General features: G+C 29.2%; 1 protein-coding gene and 1 long non-coding RNA gene across 2 annotated transcripts; one reads left to right on the top strand and one right to left on the bottom strand.

Annotated features, from left to right (window-relative positions):
- Window positions 1-1753: 1753 nt before the first annotated feature.
- Window positions 1754-4012, bottom strand: LOC108814365 (uncharacterized). Its single transcript, XR_001943643.2, has 5 exons — window positions 3590-4012; window positions 2910-3210; window positions 2636-2810; window positions 2209-2551; window positions 1754-2132 (listed from the first exon to the last, which is right to left on the bottom strand). It is a non-coding gene; the product is annotated as an uncharacterized LOC108814365 (long non-coding RNA).
- Window positions 4013-12344: 8332 nt separating this feature from the next.
- LOC108828929 (NAC domain-containing protein 19) lies at window positions 12345-13786 on the top strand. The gene is made up of 3 exons (XM_018602598.2): window positions 12345-12622; window positions 12722-12990; window positions 13084-13786. Exons 1-3 carry the CDS (start codon window positions 12442-12444, stop codon window positions 13576-13578), a joined length of 945 nt encoding a protein of 314 aa, XP_018458100.1. The 5' UTR covers window positions 12345-12441; the 3' UTR covers window positions 13579-13786.
- The last annotated feature ends 7147 nt before the right edge of the window (window positions 13787-20933 follow it).

Genomic DNA, 20933 nt, shown 5'->3' with positions numbered 1-20933 from the left:
GTTCGAAAAAGAGTGCCGATCTAACGATATGAGAGAAAGAGGAGAAGGAGAAACCAAATGAGATTAATGGTATATCATAGATGATTCTGATCATTTTTTTTCTTAGGTGCTTGTCATTAATTGCTCTATTATATTGTTTGAGAAGACTGATGTTGGTGATTCCAAGATCCACTGCTGTTCCGAAGGCCGCTAGAACTGCTAGAACTTCAACGATCAGTAAAGAAGTCATGTTAAAATATTAAACTCTCGTGCTGAATAAAAAACTGTGGGCGGAGATATTTCAGAGGCAGGTCCGTCTCTACTATAAGGCAACTAAAGCATCTGCTTTAGGCCACAAGATATAACGAAACAAATTAAGGCCACATGTCATCGAGTATTAGTTAAGTCAAATGGTTAAGCAGTTTGAGTTGAGTTAGCATACCATAGTTAAATCCTTTTTTTGTTCAACATAGTTTTTATTTTAACCATTAAGTCAAATGGTTAAGCAGTTTGAGTTGAGTTAGCATACCATAGTTATATCCTCTTTTTGTCCAACATAGTTTTTATTTTAACCATTCGATGATTTTATACATTTTGTATTGGTTAACTGTTACTATTTATTGTTACGCCAGAAAAGAAATTTGTGCTTTAGCTCACCCCAAATTATAGGACAGCACTGTTCAGAGGATACTATAGTAAATTCGAATAATGCTTAGAAAATTAAGAAACATAATTTTTTTGGTCTACAATTTTTTCTGTTAAAATTGACAATGTATCAAGTGGAATAAGGTTCAAGCTGTAGCACAAAAGAAAAACGATTCAAAAGTCTACAAATTTTTGAATAAGGGGACCGATGGCTTGAATTTGTAGATTTATGATCAAATATAAATTTGGAAGCATTTTGGTTTAGATTCAAAAGCATATAGACTTACATTAAAAACATAATTTCTTAGCTTAAGAGAAATGAAAATTAACTGATAGTTAAAAATATTATACCCAGCTATGATATCATTTAAAGATTAATTATGAACTTGAAATTGCATAAATTGTATACTAACTCTCAAAAGAATTATTACGATTTCATATGTTTTATATTAAATACTAGTGGTATTCCGGCGCTACGCGCCGGGTTCTTATATTTTTTTAAAAATAAATTTATAATTAATTAATGGTCTTTGTAAATAAAATATGTTTTAAAATATTAAAATGCAAATATGTTGAAAGAGAATAATATTTAATTTATTACTTTGTTTTAAAATTACTTAGTTCAAACTGGAATAGGATAAATACTTATAGCTAATAGTTTCAATAAAAATTCGATAATCATAACAAAATTAATTTAGTTAGAATTTAAACATAAAGTAAAGTTATGTTTTATTTCTGAACATACTTGTGTGGGCAATATATAAAAGCAATGGCATTTAAACGTGTGTAATGAAATTTTGTTGATAAATTTTTCTTATTTGTTTTTTGGTATGAAATTAACTCTGGCAATGGAAATATTAGCAAATTTGTAAAACATTTATATATCTTTTGTGTGAAAATAATATAGAAAATCGATAAAGATTCCAATGTACATTTTGTGGCTGGACGTTAGATAGCTACTACTATATCTATATATGTTAGGGAATATATCACTGCTAGCCATGAGGGAAGGGTGAATTTTCGGGTTTTTTGTCTCTTCTCGGACCAGACTTGGGTGACTTGGAGAAAACATCATTCTTTCATTAAGTTTGTAGGACATTGTTATTTTTCTGTTAATAAGTTAACAAAAAGTAGCGAATAAGCAAATCAAATTTTTTTGCATAAGTGCAAAGTACGAATTTTCTTGTAGGAATCATTTGAAAACATTGCAGGTGATATCAAGAGTTGAGAGTAAATAGGTTCGTCGTACTCTCTGAAACTTGAGAAGTTTAAGTCATTCTTGTAGGAATCATTTGAAAACATTGCAGGTGATATCAAGAGTTGAGAGTAAATAGGTTCGTCGTACTCTCTGAAACTTGAGAAGTTTGTCATTTTGACTTAAGAGCTGATGTGTTTCATGAGCCAGGCCAGTAGCTACCCGTGAGCTTCATTCCCACAGAACTCTTGCGGAAAACACATGTTGCCCCCGGTATATCATCGTCAGGGTTGTTATTGCCTCCCTATCCTCCCTATCAACGCACCATTTAATATGTCACTTTACATATGATTATAGATGAGAACGTATTCTGATAACAGTGGACTTACGTGTATCCCAATGTTAGATAGCTAATACTGTGTCTATATCAGTTGCGATCGAAGAGCGGGAGATAGTGAATGTCTGATGGTTGGAAGAGAATTTAAATTTGGACAGCTGCAACTGAAAAGTGTAGGCTCTGCTGACAGCACGGTTGGGAGAGCGGAGATGCCGGAGACATTGTGGGAGATCGCAAAGGGTCCTCCACACTTGGGTCCTGCTTAGAAATAAGAACCTGGTAAGGTATTGACCTGTGGTGACGAATCAAGCTCTGGCACCGTTACTATATATATTTTCTGAAGACGTCCATACATTGAAGAACTTGAGGAGCAATGACCATCAGTGTTACACAACCTGTGGTGAATAAGAAGTAATGTTTGAGTAGGCGACTATGATGAAAGTGTAAGTCTATGATGAAAGTGTAAGGGAAGCACTAACCATAACTGGTCTCATTGCCAAAGTTTAATTGACTCTCATATGTTGCATTAAAGAATACACGTTTGCCACATGTATGGTTCCTTGAAGCATCGTTTCAGCTGTCAAGTAACCAACTTGCAGTAATATAACTGCATCATAGCCTTCGATAAGACTTGTCCCATGGCTCTGAGTTGCCCTATATGAAAAGAAATTAACAGAGAATGTTACTCTATAATGTATACCCGAACTGAGAACATGGGGCTAGTAGTAACAGAAACAAATAGAAGGCTCTTACATCGGAGGAAGAGCTGCATCAGATTTGATTCACCCAAAACATGTTGGCTGTCCTTAATTCAGGCCTAGAGTTTTTGTGTCGAGTCATTCTTGTTTTTCAGTTTTGCGATACCAACATCTATAACAAATTCTGGGAGTAATCTACGCTGACACTCAGTAATGATACGGGATATGGTGAAGGTTTGGTGCTTGGCAGTGAAACTGAACTCTCCTAACTTGAGCTGGAAAGTGTAGCTCTTACCAACAATATCAACAATAAACTTGGGGATCTCATTATCTACTTGAGCACTGAGACCTGCATTCTGCGAATAGAGACACCATTTATTTAGTAAACTAAACAGACAAGATAATCATGAATTCAATAAAAAATCGGATCACTCCTAAGCAGAACCATGAATATATTTCAACCCCATTAAAAATAAGAGCAAATAACTTTTAAAAATGTGAACTTTCAGTGATTTTATGATCAAGATAACAAACCATGAGAAGACCTATATGTTTTTTTCGTCTTTCTTCCCGACTCTTTTTTCATGTCAATAAAAAGTATATGGAAGATAGAAAATAGAAATGAGGAAGATGAAGAACTAATTACGAAAGAGAACTATATGTAATTACAAAGGGATTGAGACAGGGAAAATGGAAAAATCAAAGGAGAATTATATTCGGGAAAAAGTGACTCACTTGTTCGTCAATCAATAACATCTCGAGATTAATCAGTTTTCCACCTTTGGTGATGTTTTTCGCATCCCAGCGCATCCCAGAACCTCAGCAGACGAACCTCGGCGGTGTTAGAGCATCTCCCGGCTTTCAGATTAGCAAGAATAGTGTATGAATTCACCATCGGAATCGTTTGATCGAAATTTGCTTGTTTTCAAAAATGGTGTCAGATCGACTGCGCATGGTAGAAGGGCTCATATTTATAGTTGGAGATTGTGGCAGTTTCAATGGAAACCAAGAGGCTGATAGTAATCTTAAAGAGAAGGGTTGATTACACAAGGAAAAAACTCAGAATTAATGGCGGATTGAAGGAATTGTGAGACGTTTCTTTTATGTGAAGAGGCCACAACACGGCGTCGACGGCGAAGAAGAAAGAAAACCCTTAATAAAACAATGGGCCACAAATGATAAAAAAAACATGTGGGCCTCAGCAGGCTTGTAAACCACAGATCTCGCGTGTAGTTGACGCAACGACGCATACGCCGAGAGTGGGCTGAACGCGTGAGAGGCACAATCCAGTGTGGTTTCGACAGGTGTCATCGTTTGCTCCTATCACCAAGATGTCGTGGATAGCCTAAGGAGGCAGATTTCCCAACTTTATTGTATTAGATATTTCCAAAACTAAAGGTATACATAAAGATAGTTTGCAGAAAAAATAATACTAGAAAAATATTTTTTAAAAAATTATATTATTTTATGTAAGGACATATCGAACATGGATAATGAAATGAATACTGAATGTTTTCAAAATATTACTCAAAACTCAAAGTAAAACACAAAAATAATCAAAGATTTTTCTGAATTTTCATATGCTTTATTCTTTCAAAAAGTTGGGATTATTCACAAAAATGTAATTTTTGCAATTTTTTAGACTGAGTTGTTTTACTCTTCATCTTTATTTTCTTCAAGTATTTACAATATTTTCGTTGTCATCAATACAATAACCACCATGAACAACCAATTTGAAGCTTTTAATACACATAAATCGATTTACACTCCTTATATCTTATTTTATGACCTAAAACAACATCTCTTTCAGTTTTTCTCTATATTCATCCAAAAATCCCAATATTTTGACTCTAAATTAATTGTGTTCATAGAGCTGTTCAAGCTTATGATTTCTGGTGGGTCACTTTAATTTGAGCTTTTGTGTCCTTGGAAAAGACTTATGTGTGATAAATAAGTTATATCACTGGTTGAAGCTATGAAATCAATTTTTTTTTTCAGATCTGTCCGTCAAAAGACTTCCGTGTAAGTCTTATGGTAGTAGAAGACTTACACAAAAGTATTCTAGTCAATGCAGATGCTAGTGTTGCAATTGATTTTTATTTATGTTATCAAAGACAACTTCTATGGAAGTGTTCTGGTTTTCTTTGTTAACAAAAAATCTCGAAAATACCAGAGAAATCTTTCCGGTAAATCATCTAGGATAAACAAGATAGTTTTGTATTTGACCGGATTGTATCATAAATTTGACTTTTCCTCGACGACTTAGTTGTAAGTCGTCCAATAGAAAAATAAAACTTCAATATTTAATTATAATTATACGACTTTCATGTAAGTCGTTTAGGGTTACTTTTGTAATTGAAAAAGAAAACTTAAATAATTAATTTTATTTGTACGACTTACACGGAAGTCTTCCCATAGACTTACACAGAAGTCTTCCCATAGACGACTTACACGGAAGTCTTCTAGAATTTTATTCCGAGATTTTGGTCAAACCTTGGTTATTACAGAACACTTCCGTGTAAATCGTCTATCAGAAGACTTTCATGTAAGTCGTCCAGATAAAACCAAAATATTTATGTTTTATTTCTCAATTGCAAAAGTAACCTGAAACTTACATGGAAGTCTTCTAACTATAATTAAATATTGAAAATTTATTTTTCTGCTGGACGACTTCCTAGTAAGTCTTCTAAGAAAATTCAAATTTCTGACGCAATCCGGTCAAATGGAAAACTAACATGTTTATCCTACACGACTTACTGGAAATTCTTTTCTGATATTTTTGAGATTATTTTTGTTAACAAAAGTAAGCCAATATTTAAAGAGGACTTCCAAAGAATTAGACTTCTCTGAAAGTCTTCCCTTGTAAATTTTCAATTACCAAAATGATCTAAATGGACGACTTCCTAGAAGTCTTCTGCATCAATGTTTAATAAACTTTTATTTTCTCTAAAACATATAAAGATTTTTTAGCATTTTCTTGTTAATTCATGTATATTACTCAATATTGAGAAAATTGAATGAAATTTAAAAATTAATTAGTGATATTTATGAGTTTACCAACATTCATGTTTATTAAATTTTCTAGCTTATCCGAGAAGAATTCCGTGGAAGTCTTCAACGTTAGTTTTTGTTAACTTGTTAAGTAGCTTTTAGATATGTTTTTTTAACTTTCAAAAGTCTTAAGAAACTTCAATAATATCAAGTTATATGGTTTAATGTGTCATCTTAGATCATAGTATATACTTTTAAACTTTCATAAAATTTTAAATTTCAATTTTCACTTAAAATTTGAGTTTTTCGCTTAAATTTTTCGTTTTTATTTCAATTTTATGCTTTAAATTTAAGTCTTCTAGCGAACTTGTTGTACTTTTGAACTTGTGTAATGTTTGATATTTTGTGAATTTGGCTAAATTTTCTTGAGAAGTCTTCTCCTTTAATTGTTCAAAAAGTCTTCTCCCTTAGTTGTAGTAAATTTGACTAATTTTTTGTATTATTATGTTTTTCTAGTAAAGTTGTATTTATAAATTCAATAATGTCAAGTACTTTTGGCAAGATAATATTGTGGACAATGAACATAATTACAATATTCTCATTAATATCTCTTCAAATTTACAAAAAATCACAATTAAAATAATACACATACAAATCGCAAAACAGACCACAAAGAAAACTATTATAGATCATTCATCCACCAACACAAGCTTGGATTACATTTAATATGGGAGAAGACTCGTTATAATACTTTCAGGAATTCTTCTAGCGCATTATATGTTAGAAGACTTCCGAGAAGACTTCCCATTAGTTTTCCAAAGAGTAACTCAGATCTGAAAAACCTGCAAATCCAATAATGTTCAAATGCCTTCAAAAAGTGAAAATAAGTGGAAGATGAAATAGATTTACCTTAAAGAACACAAAAAATACATATCCAAAAAATTAGATCTACCTTTAAAAGAATAAAAGATGAGATCCATGTGATAAAAACTTGCAAAAACAAGATACATATTAGTAAGAAAGACATGAGACAAAAATGAGAAATTGATATAAAGTTTGGTGTTTTCAAGTTTAACGAGATTAGAGAGAGGTTTGAGTATTTTAGTTTGGGAAAAATGTAAGAGTTTTATGCAACAAGAGGTTACTAAATAAAGAAAAATCAGACATGGTAACTTAACAAAACACTCATATTTGTTATGAAAGAGGAGACATGAGAAAAGACTATGTCAGAAGACTTCCAGGAAGTCCATAAGACTTTCTGGAAATCTTCTAAAATATTATATTTTAGAATTTTTTCAAAATCTAGTTCAGATTTGAAAAAAACTGCATATCGAAATTCAGATTTGAAAACCCTACATATCCAAAAATGTTCAAATGGCTTAAAACAAAGAAAATTGGTGGAATATGAGATAGATCTACCTTTATTGAACACACAAAAATATATATCTAAGTAGAATATGAGAACCATTTCACTAAAAACCTACAAAAAATAGATTAATGAGAAAGACATGAGACAAAAAATGAAAAATTCATATAAAATTTGGTGTTTTCAAGTTCAAATAGATTAGAAAGGGGTTGGAGAGTTTTAGTTAGGAAAAAGGTAAGAGCTTTATGCAATTAAGCTTACCCAATGAAAAAAAATCAGACTTAAAACCAAAACGCTCATATATGTTAAGAAAGAGGAGAAATGGGAGAAGATTCTGTCAGAAGACTTCATCATAAGACTTCCTAGTTATCTTCTACTGCATTATATTTTAGAAGACTTTCGAGACGACTTTCCAGAAAACTGATCCAGATCAGATCTGAAAATCATGCATATCCAAATCCTGATCTGAAAAATCCGCATATCCAAACTCATTCAAATAATTTAAAAACAGAGAAAATGAATGGAAGATTAGATAAGTCTATCTTTATAGAACATATCAAAATAGATATCTAAAATTTATAGATCTACTTTTAAATGAGTGGAAAATGAGAACCATGTGATTAAAAATCTGCAAAAACAAGATAAATTATTGAGAAGACATGAGATAAAAATGAGAAATTGATATAAACTAGTCTCTTTTCAAGTTCACAGAGATTAGAGAGAGGTTAGAGTGTTTTAGAGTGAAAAACCTTATATTTCCGTTGCATCCATTTGAGAGGAAGAGAGAGAATGTGTAAGTTTTTATTTTTTGATAGAGATAAAAATTTCAATTTAGGTTAAATGGTTTCAATTCAGAAGACTTTAGGGAATTCTTCTAACATGTAAATACTATTCGTCAGAAGACTTCCTGGAAACCGTCTAGACCCTAAATATAAACCATAAACTTAATTAACTTACTAAACACTTCATTAAATTTAAATTCAACTTAAAAATGTTTAATACACATAGAACTAAAGACATATATGTCAAAATTTAATTTTTCAAAAAAATGTTAAGCTTCCAAAATCTAACCTTAAGAAAATATACAATATTACATCATATGTTACTAAACCCTAAACCAAAAAATATCATGACTCACTACATTCACTTATCTATATTGAAAACAATTTAATTTTAATATATCTTAGTTCATATCGTTTACAAATGTTTATAATTAGATGATTTCAATTTTTCCTCAAGCAAAATATTTTTCAAAAAATTTATAAATTATTTTTATGATTTACTATACGAGAAGACTTACAGAACTACATAAAATTTACAAAATCTCAGAAGATTTTACGGGGTTATATTCATAAAATGATTTTTTGTTTTTTGTTTGATCATAAGGATTAATTGTAATTTCACAAGTATTTTGATTTAATTTTGCATTTGATTCAATTTTGGATATACTTTTAGATAAAAATTAAGTTTTGAATAATATTTGAAAAATTCTCCATAAATATTGTTGAATTTTTATTCTTCTACCGAAAATTTAATACATTCTCCACATTCAAAGAAGAAAAAAAAAGAGCGATTAATAAATCATAATTATTCTTTGAGCAATTCGTTATCATTAATCGAAAATGAGAGATATAGATAATAAAACAAAATAAAGAAAAGTACGTAAAGCATCAAATGGTTGTTAGCACACGAAATGTATTATGTATTGAGTGAAACAAAATTCTTTAAGTTCCACTGGAGGGATTCCATGACGACAGTATTCATTTCAAATTTTAACCTAGTTTGGTGATGTATGCTTAAACTGTGCTCGAAGATTTATGATCTCCAAGATGTATATATAGGCTTAGATTATAAGTCCTGAAACTAAAGCCGTAAGGCATAAATTTATTTATGGATAATAAATTACTTAAATGAAAATGACGATCGAAAACAATAAATAGATGGAAATGGATTATGAAAACTACACAATTGACCCGTACGAAACATAATTCCTAACTAGGATAAGACATGCGCCTTGCGCAGGGTGAATATATATAATTAAAATATAAAATTTTAGTATTGATAAATTTAAAATTTACATATAATTGTTTTTATATGTATTTGAAATTTTAGAATTTTGAAAATTTTATATAATTATCTATACGTAGGATCATAAACAATTGTAATTAGAACTATAGATCAAAGCTTAGAATTTAATGGACCCGATTTCATATATCTTTTCACTTTTCAGTGGATGATGGAAAATAGACGGAGTGTCATTGGGCTTGATTGGTAGAGTATTAGCAAGTTCTCTACCTATTTATCTTCAATTTTTTCTCTTGTTGTGTTTTTTTTTTATTATTACTCGATGTAAATATTGATTTTGAATTTTATTCTCATTTCGTTTGTTTGTTTTGACCTAGAATTTAGAAAATACTTAAGATTTAAAATAATTAAAGAGATACATACTTAGGTTAAGATCTGCACTTTATGCACAGTAAGTATTTTATATTTATTATTTATTTTATAATTTTCTACGTATTATAAAATAATAAAATAATAAATAGATATATTAAATAACTAAGAAATCAGTTACTATTATGTAATAAATTGGCGTATGCATATAAATTTAACCATCACTCTTGTTTATTCGCAATTAGGAAAAATAAATCAAAACAATCAATCTTATATATCATATATGATAAATAATTAAATTTCAATGATATAAACATAGTAATATAGCACACTTAATATGGATATTTATTAAAATGAGGTTTCTACTCATATGATTTTATGATTATTTGCATATTTGTGTAACAAAACTTTACACCAATGAATTTTTTTAATGTGAAATGTTTAGTAGTTTCAATAATTTATAATCATTTTAAAAAATTAAAATATTAATGTTTCAATATATGTTCAATGCAAATATCAAAATATAAGTATGTATTTTCATACGATGTATAGTTTAATTTAAACGATATGAAAAATATATATATATATGTATATTAACATAAAAACTATTAAAATAAAATTATTTCTTCATATGGTCTTATAATCATTATATTTTAATATAGAAAAAATTAAAACCTTGATCCTAAGAGTTTATATGAGACTTTTAACAGTTTTAGTAATTTATACTCGTTTTGAAAAATTTGAAATACAACATACACAAAAAAAATCCAAATTTTTATTATATGATTAATATAATTATGTAATTTATTTTAATATTAAAGAATAAACAAAGTGAGAAAAAGTATACAGATTGTTATCAAATCTTTATAATTGAAAATTATTAATTGCTATATATATTTTAATCACATTAGGTAATTCTGTAGGTTTTATTTAAGGAAAGCCTGTGAAACAATAAATACAACTATATAGCCTATGATATATTAAACTATACTATAAATATAATGCGACCGAAATATTAGACTAAGGTTAATAAAATCGCCTATAAAACCGCCACGTCAGACAATTAAGAGCATAATAAACTGCCACATAGGATGTGGTGCATTTTTAATTAATACAAAATTGAGGTTCATATTTTTTAAAGTCTTCTCTTTTAATATATAGAGGATTATAGTTTCCCAGCTATTTTAGATAAACATCAACGCTATAAATCTACAAAAGGAGATGTTAGATTATATTTGACAAAAAGGGTTATGTTCTTATGGTCAAGCTCTTTTTTTTTTTTGCTAAAATTATGGTCAAGCTCTTGAAAAAGTATTTTCGATTCCAACATAAGTTTTAAAAATGAACTTAACCAAATGCGGAATTTTGTTGTTATATAGAAAAACGCTTAGTCAATTATATACTGCATGTTTCAAAATAGCATATTCTGAGAATATTATCAATTTATATACCCTGCTATCAAATTTTCTAAAGAAAATTAAGAACATTAAATTAAACTACGACCCCTGTAGTTCCTTTTTCTGTGCACCTACACTGTAGTTCCTATCTGTGATTATATGGATAAACATTGAAACTAAGTGAAGTAATTAAATTCAAAAAAACAGTTAAGCAACTACAGTAAATAAATTGTTCTTGTAGTGTTAGTGAAACAAAACAATCATATCTTTTGTTTTTTTGTCACGAATCATATCTTTTGTTACAATAGCAAAAATCTTTAGTCAACATCAAACTCGTGTTTTGTTTATCGTCAATCGTTATAACGTCTTTTTGACAAATGACAAATATGGCGCCTAACTTATGCCATAGACACGTGGCCACGTGTCGTCATGTTGTAGCTTTGTCTGTATGGAAAACGCTTTCCATGTTGATGATACCTAAGATACATTGAACAGTTTCGTTGTCCTCTCAACTTCGCCTTTTTCAAAAACAAAAATCAAGTCCTCTCATCCACCCATTCAGTTACATGTGTCCTACCTTTATTCTGAACACAACAACATTTGGCATATATACATTTCAATAGAGTGCGTCAACAAAAAAACGTGTTATGAAAACTATCTTTTACCAGTTCACAGGTTACATGGTTTATGTTCAATAATACTCGCTAAATATATAGTTTTGTGTTCTAAAACTTGGTCGTTTAGAAAGTTTAATACTGGTCAAATCAATGAAAAAATCAACAACTTTTATGACCTAAACGTTCAGTTAGTCTAAACAGTAGATTAATAGATTACAACTATTCTCTTTAAGAAATGGAAGTTACACTTTACACCATATTTTAAAATTACACTAAATAGTTATGTAAAGAAGTAATACAAAAAGAAACCTCAATTAGTTCACATTAGTTTTTGAACATTGTTGTCGTTAATTCATACCCCTAGTCCCAAACCAAAAACTTCATTTTTTTTTGAACCAGTTCCCAAACGAAAAACTAGCATCGTCATAATAATTATTTTTTGCATAGTAAAATACTTCTCAAACCAGTGAACCATATACTAAAATAAATAATATCACGGACAAAATAACCTAACATACAAATAGTACGAGGAAGAGCCAAATATGCTCCATGTAGGTTCAATGAACCCAAGGGATTTGCGTAAATTACGACGATATAACTGACACACGTGTCATGATTTAAAAGTGTTAAGAGATAAGCACAAAAGTGGGTCCCAGTTTCAGTACACACGTTAATTCGCAACGGTGGATTCCATTATATATAAGTAGCTTATGACCCAAACCTTATCGTTCATATTTGAATAAATACTATTAAAACACATACTAGCTGCAATAGTTTCCTCATAGAGAAGTTGAAGAAGAAAAAAGAGAGGAGATTGTAAAAATGGGTATCGAAGAAACCGACCCGTTAGCCCAGTTGAGTCTACCACCGGGTTTTCGGTTTTACCCGACCGACGAAGAGCTTATGGTTCAATATCTCTGCAGAAAAGCAGCCGGTTATGATTTTTCTCTCCAGCTTATCGCTGAAATCGATCTTTACAAGTTTGATCCTTGGGTCTTACCAAGTAAGTAAACCAAACCGGTTCATTTTGTTAATTACTGAAAACCCACTTCTTTTGTTTTTACCTGTTCTTAATTTTCTTGGTTTGGTTTTGTGAATATAGATAAGGCACTATTCGGAGAAAAGGAATGGTATTTTTTTAGTCCTAGGGACAGAAAGTACCCAAACGGATCAAGACCGAACCGGGTAGCCGGGTCGGGTTATTGGAAAGCTACGGGTACGGATAAGATTATCTCGACAGAAGGAAAGAGAGTTGGTATCAAGAAGGCTTTGGTGTTTTACATCGGTAAAGCACCTAAAGGCACTAAAACAAATTGGATCATGCATGAGTATCGTCTCCTTGAACCCTCTCATAGAGACGGAAGCTCTAAGGTAACAAAAACAACATGCAAATTATCTTTTCTAAGTTCTATTTTTTGTATATTTCAATTATTTATCCCTAATCAATATTATAACTTTTTGCAGTTAGATGATTGGGTTCTATGTAGAATATACAAGAAGCAATCAAGCGCACAAAAACAAGCATACGAAAATGTAATCACGAGTACTAGAGAACTTAGCAACAATGGTACTTCATCAACGACGTCATCTTCTTCTCACTTTGAAGACGTTCTTGATTCATTACATCATGAGACCGACAACAGGAATTTCCAGTATGCTAATCCAAACCAGTTCTCTTCACTTAGACCAGACCTAACCGGAGATAAAACCGGGATCAACGGTTTATCGGATACGTCGAGCTTCGATTGGGGAAGTTTTGTAGGCAATGTTGAACATAACTCAGGTCCAGAACCTGGACTGAGTCATGTTGTTCCTAGTATTGAGTTTAATTCTGGCTACCTGAAGATGGAGGAAGAGTTTAACAACCCGGACGACTTTGGTTTTGCTCAAAATGGGTATGGTATTGACTCGGTCGGGTTTGGTTATCCGGGGCAAGTTGGTGGGTTTGGTTTTATATGATGATGCAGTTCTGACGCAATAAAAAGAGGACATTTGAGTTTTTATTTTTGTTGTCATGTAGGAAACGTTATCTATTTGGATTCCAATTCTTTCGGGTTTAGAGGCAAGCTTGTAGATCTGTAGGTGTACATTTGTATTCTATAACCTTTATATTTGTAAATATTTTGTATGCGTATATATATTTAGACAATGAATTTGCATATTGATATATTGTTTTTTTTGAAAAAAAAAAAAAAAAAAAAAGCAATGTGTTAGAATGGATATATTGTTCTGTGCTTCTTAGAATGGATGGTTAACGTTTTAAACGTGATATTACTTGGTATACTAGTAAACACCCAACAAATCAATAGACTTACTGACCATATGACTTGAATGAAGCAATGTGTTAGCTGAAATCACACGAGTTGGTCAACGTGGTTGCTTGTTTGACCAGAGCACAGTGAAATTTTACACCGTACAAGTTTCAAACACGTTCTGGTTGTGGTCCTGTCGATCAACTCTACTGGCTTTGCATGCGTTTACTTGCATTTAGCTTTTTGGAACATTACTTGCATTTAGTTGTTCACCCATTTTTACAAGTTTTATTTTTCTCTATCTAGTTCAAGTAACTACTTGCAAGTTTTATTACACGTGTACGGTGTCGGTGTACCACGTTATTCATTAGACCACAGTAAATATTTCTTTTTGTATATACTAGCATTATTAGAAATTTAATACTATGTATTGTAGGATAAGATGTGTTGAAGTCCAAATTGAATGCATTAAAAAGAAGTTCAGATATGAGAGTGGACAAGGCAAACGAATTTAATATACTTTCTTAATATATTTTAAATCGCCAATTAAATAAATGTATAGATTATATTTCAGTTGGGAAAAATGTCATTTAAATCATCAATTTTTAAATTTGGCTAAAATAAAAAACAAATTTTTCGGTAAGCAAAAAAATACTCAACTTTTATTGACGAATCATTTTAATCATAAACTCTTGTTGACTATATCATTTTAGGGATATCGTTAATCAACAATTATAGTTGACTAACAGTATGTCTAAAATAACTTTTAAAGTTGATGTCTTTTGGCACAAATATAAATCATTTTTTTTTTCAAAAAAATGAAAATTAAAATTTAGAATAAATTATATAGTAACAATATAATGTTATACATAAAAATATCAAATAAATAAAAAACAATTCATCATTTTCTTCAAAATAAAATGTAATTTTTATTTATATTCTAGAATAGTTAGTTAGCATATCATTAGTTTAATACTTATTTTATTAAATAATTATAAAGAAATTTTTAATTATTTATTATATTTATATCACTTTGTAACTATTTAGATAGTCCTAATTGGATTATGATTCATAATTTTTATTGTCTGTAAAATATTAATATATTTTTTATTTCACAAAAATAAAAAATTAATGGTATTCTAATTAGTAGCTGTATTTTGGATCTTAACAGTTGTTGGTGGAATTTATTTATAATTAAAATGCAGAAGTAATCTTGTAACACATTTATAGGAATTATACAAAAAAGAATTTGGATAACTATTTTCGTTTAAGAATAAAAAGTTGAACTAGCACTTCACTAAAAAGAATTGACGTCAATATTATAAAACATAATCCAATAAGATTATGCAAAAAGTTATGAAAACTGATCGTAGATAATTATAAAATTTCTTGATAATTATTTTTAAACTAAATTATTAATTACTCATAAGTTAACTAATTATTTTAAAATATAAATGAAAATATATAAACTTTTACTTTGACAAAATGAAAAAATATATTTTTGGTTTAATTCTTATTTTATTATTAGTGTTATAGTTATTAAATATATTTTTAAAAAATTTAAAATTTACGATTTTGAAAAATAATTGTTGATTTTTTTTTTGTGTCAAAAATGCATCAATTTTAAAAGCCATTTTAGGCATACCGTTAGTCTACTATAACTGTTGAGTAACGACATGCCTAAAATGATATGATCAAAGAAAATTTATGATTAAAATGAGTCGTTAATAAAAATTGAGTGTTTTTTTTGCTTACCGAAAGTTGATGCTTTATTTCAATCAAATTTAAAAGTTGATGATTTAAATAATATTTTCCCCCATTTCAATTAGATATAGTGATCCACTACTTTTAACATATGCGCTAGTAATTTATAATTTTACAGATAAGTTTTTAAATGTAACTCAATCCGAATAGATAAACAATGTTGCATGTAAGTTATTTTAGATAGATCTTTTTGATAAACAACCATAATTAACAGTTTTATATTTACCACTCTGGAAATAATTTTAGATAAACTTTACATTTTATAATATTCAAGAAATTAAATCTTGTAAAATTGAATCTTAAATTTGGTGTATAAACTTTTAATCTTTGATCCCTTGGCCAAGATGTATCCACTCTTTATATTAACAATATAAATGATTATTGACAAAAAAAAACAATTTAAATGATTCCATCATAATTTGCACTGTGGGATTCGTAATGAGATAAAACTCTTCTGGCCCATAAACTGATCATCTGTATTTAAGATCGGCAACATATTATATACGAACGACACCATATCCTATCTGGGCCATCCCAACATTTTTGTTCTGATGTTATGCTTTGAGCTAGTGTTTTTCAAATCCGGATCCGCATTGAACTGATAAATTTGATCCGGATCTGCAGTTGAACCGATTAATCCAATGATTCAAGACAAAAATCGGTTTAAATTTGTGAGAACTTATATTTAAAAAAGTAATAAAATAGTAAAAAGCTCACTAAAACTCAATATCTTGTTATCTGTTGAACCAATAAATAAATTTTATTTGGAGAAAATGAAATGAACGATAGTAAATATATAGAACTAAAATAGTTGACTGGATTTGGTATTTATCGATAATTTATTATTGATGATTTACTTTTGTTTTATTTTATATTTGAATTTTCATTTTATTTTTCACACTCGATATCTAAATATTTATGAATTTTTAAATCGTGATATTTTTGTTAGATATCATAATTATTAACCTGTTACAAACAAAATTAGATAGTCTTAACTATTTTTTTAATATTTTGCATGTCAAATAAAAATAAATTATAAAAACTAAAATTAAGTATTTTCTAAATATCCAAACTGTTATTTTATGTTTTATAAACATTTAGAAAACACTTAAACTTAGTTTCTATTTATTTAATTTTCTAGCTAATATATGGTTATATAATAAAATTATTTTTTTATTAACTCACGGTTCACCCGTGGTCGATAAAATTATTTTTTTATTAACTCACGGTTCACCCGTGGTCGATGATCCGATAACCCAGAACATCATCCGGTTCAATGTCCGAGTTGGATTTAAAAAACATTGCTTCGGACACAACCTAAATAACAAATAAATTAATTCATGTTTTTGTTTATTTACTCAGCCTCAATCACATTATAATACGTGGGAATCCGAATATAATGTTTCAGGAATACTGAAGGATATGTCATAGCCAAATTCTAAGTAACTAATTTTTTTATACAAAATAAACAAATTCTAACTAATTTATTCGTACAAACGATATAAGAAATCATAAATTGACGAGTTATTTCTTTTTGTCGACTTGACGAGTTATTTATTGCATATAATGTCACACATGTATTTTATAAATATCAAATCATGTGACTTGATAATAAGCTATTCACATGATAGTTTATAATATCATACGAGGTACACCAGGTTTATTTAAGGTTTTATCACCGTATTTTATTTTAGTTTTGCCAAGTTTTTCTTAATAAAATTTAGATATTTAGAACATAAACCTAACTAACATTTGTTTACGTATTAATCAATTGGTGGGTAGGCTTCAAAGTATACCCAATGTCCTTAAATCATAACAAAGACATTTGTAGCAATATACACGAAAAATACATTTAACCAAGACAATGTTTTTAATTTATTTGTTTGGGTGATATTTGCACACGCGTGATCCAACCGGTGGTTCGAGAAGCTCACTGATTATTATATCGGATAAAGCAGAAGATTAAGGAGTGGTCCTTAATCACTTTCCTAAACAAGCTTAAAAATAAGAGATGATTTAGCAAAAGCAAAATTCCCACCGAATAGAAGAATCCATAGATTCTTTAAATACGGAATTTATTTAAATTATTTTGACATATATACCCTTTACCTATCTGTATTGAATACATACGCGTGACGCATGCTGTACGTGTTAATTTTAAGCTCTGAAAATTGGACCTCTAAAATATTATAAGGATACGATGCGTAAATATTGGTTGGATGAATGGATTTACAGATTCAAAAAAAAAAATATATGTATATATATTTATTTATATATTAGACGAAGTGTCGTTGTACAAAATATAACATTAATTTTTCATGCCCAAAAAAAATTTAAGATTTTTATAACTAATTACAGATATATTTTTGAGGAGTATGTTGCCGAACCATATCAAATTCATTTATGTTCTCATCTTATACATTCCCCATAGTCATACTACCTAGACTAGCTAGGACAATATGATAATTTATGTGATATATAGCTAGTGACTTTCTATTTATAGAATAATAAAGGAAAGCATCACGTGTTCAATGCAACAAAGAGATACAAAAAGTTAAAACTACCATATTTTCCGATTAGAACTGATTACTTCGTTGCTTTCTATGCCATTATGAGGAAGCCTGACCAGGATGACCATGTTCATATATATTATAAAATTTGAAGTTAGGTTACCATTATATATGAATTATGATAGGGTAAACTGAACAACTTCCCCATCAAAGGATAATAACTTAAAGTTAGATCTGATTTTCTTTAAGAAACGATGGCTGTTTTAGTATGGTTTGATTGTTAGTATGTATGTATAATGCATATGTATGTTTGCATGGCTATAAGTACTGACATGCAAATTTCAAAAAAAAGTACTGACATGCATGCATCGTATATATGTACGTTCAATATGTGTAAAGTTATATGTATAGGTAGACTAACTATATATAGGTAACTATGTTGACAAAAAATTGAAGTGCTTGAGAAACACTTTTATGAATAATATATATATATATATATATATATATATATATACTGTAATGTAATAATAGGTTTATTAGATGTAAAAAAAAATAAAGATTTATTTTTTTCAGATTTTAATTAGTTGTAGACAAGAAATCTTTTGAATAACAAGAGTACAAGAAAATATTTAACCTTTAAAAGCTTATGTTTGTGATTTTATGACATAAAAACGAGAGAAATAAAACAATGAGTTCTATGATAATCAGTCCACAATCCTTTAAACATTATTTTCCTCTAAAATATGGTAAGGAAATAATTTTATTAGAGAATCGTTAAAATGTAGGAAAAAATTTTCTAACTTGGTGATTTTTTTATTCTCAAAAAAAATTAGTGATTTTTTTAGACTTAAAATTCTTCATATTTTTTTTGTTTTTGAAAATTACATAGCAAGCTGTCAAGAAAACAAAGCAAAAACAAAACAAAAAACGAAAAAACGAAAAAAACAGGTCAAAAGTTCTAGAAAACCTATTTCATCTGGAACAAACCAGATTACAAGGAATAAAACAAGAAAACCAGGAACGAGAAACCCACCGGAAATTTTCCGTCCGAACGGATACCAGTGGCGGATCTAGAAACTCTTTTAATTGGGGGCATAATTTTAGATTAGATTATATAATTTAAATATTAATTTTCATATAATACTATATATTAGTAATAATTATATATTTATTTTAAAATATAGGCATAATTTTAGATTAGATTATATAATTTAAATATTAATTTTCATATAATACTATATATTAGTAATAATTATATATTTATTTTAAAATATATATATTATATTTATTGTCAAGCATTTTTGTTCACAAAAAGTTACTTAGTTTGTTTTTAGAATTGTTTTCTCAACTGACTCTAATACATCTAATTTTTTTTCAAAAAAAGGTACAAACTAGTTTCAAAGAAAAGGAAACTCAATTTTGCAAGATGTCTTTTTCAAAAAGAAAAAAAAAGAAGGTTGTCAAAAAAAAATAAGAAAGGAAACTGAAGAAATAAAATTTAGCAAAACAAATTGAACACGCAGAGAGAACATATTACATGAAATGATGCTTCTTTTTATTGAATCTGCCGAAATAAAAAAGGTTGGTAAAAAAAATGTTATCTAAGACTAAAAGTCTAAAACATCAACTAAGGGCATCGAACTATTAACACAAGCTATGGACGGGGATACACTGAAACCACTAGGATACTCGACCAAATCTCATTAATAATGAACATAAAAGTTATAAAATTAGATGGGGGCACGTGACTCCATACTCGTCTATGTGTGTCCGCCCCTGGCGGATACCATATCAACCACAATTACTCGCTCATCAGACATCCACGATCTTGAACTGGAAAACAGCGGATGCTTCAACAAATAAATAGAAGAGAGAAAAGCGCAAGGACTGCATCACCACCACCTAAACATAACATAACCCAAATGGAAACCAAAAAGGTAAAATAAAAAAAAACATTAGTTAGAGAAGCTCTGGGAGAACAAAGCGATATCTTTGTTTTGGAATCGAGAAGCATTGTCTCAGAATCCCACCGATGTTTCTGTAAAGAAGCTTGCCTCACCCATGTTGGTTATGTTGGTTGTAATTGATTTGATTGAACTGGTGCATATTTTAAGAGTTATGACTTTTAGTTGACTAGTTTAATTAAAGTGTTTTACAAAGAAATGGACACAACTCTTCATTTGTAATAACACAATTTTCATTGAAAAAATACATTCAAGAGATCAATTAAGAGATGCAAGTGTTCATTTTTCAATCTTCTATTTTCTATATAAACCCTTATTGTTGTGATGTAAAACAATATGTTGGATCTATTTTTAATAATAATAAGTAAAGTTTTTGTTCATTAGGTTTGTAGTGATCACAATCGCATAGATTGTGATATATAAATTTTTTTCTTCTCTATTTCAGAGGTTCATCTCTTATTTATTTGTTATATTTTAGAAACTTTAGTTTCTTTCACATGGTATTAGAGTCTTATTGATTCAAGGGCCAACTAAAACTCCAACAGAAGCAAGTATTTTGAAGAAAAAAAGATTCAAGGAAAAATTACAAAACGATAGAAGCAGCAATGCAACAAGTGATTCCCATATTTGATGGAGACAAATATGATTTCTGGCGTATTAAAATCACAGTAATGCAACAAGTCATTTCATTAAGTTTATAGTGATAGTTACATAGATTGTGATATAGAATTATTTCATATCAAGAGAGATGCATATGGAAATCCAATAAAGTACAAAGCAAGAAGGATTAAGAGTTTGAAAAAAAGCACGGACAGTTTGGAATC

This window comes from Raphanus sativus, chromosome 1 (genome assembly GCF_000801105.2).
Source record: "Raphanus sativus cultivar WK10039 chromosome 1, ASM80110v3, whole genome shotgun sequence".
NCBI classification, from domain to species: domain Eukaryota; kingdom Viridiplantae; phylum Streptophyta; class Magnoliopsida; order Brassicales; family Brassicaceae; genus Raphanus; species Raphanus sativus.
Note: the sequence above shows the minus strand (reverse complement) of the source record. Positions and strands in the feature narration are given on the sequence as shown.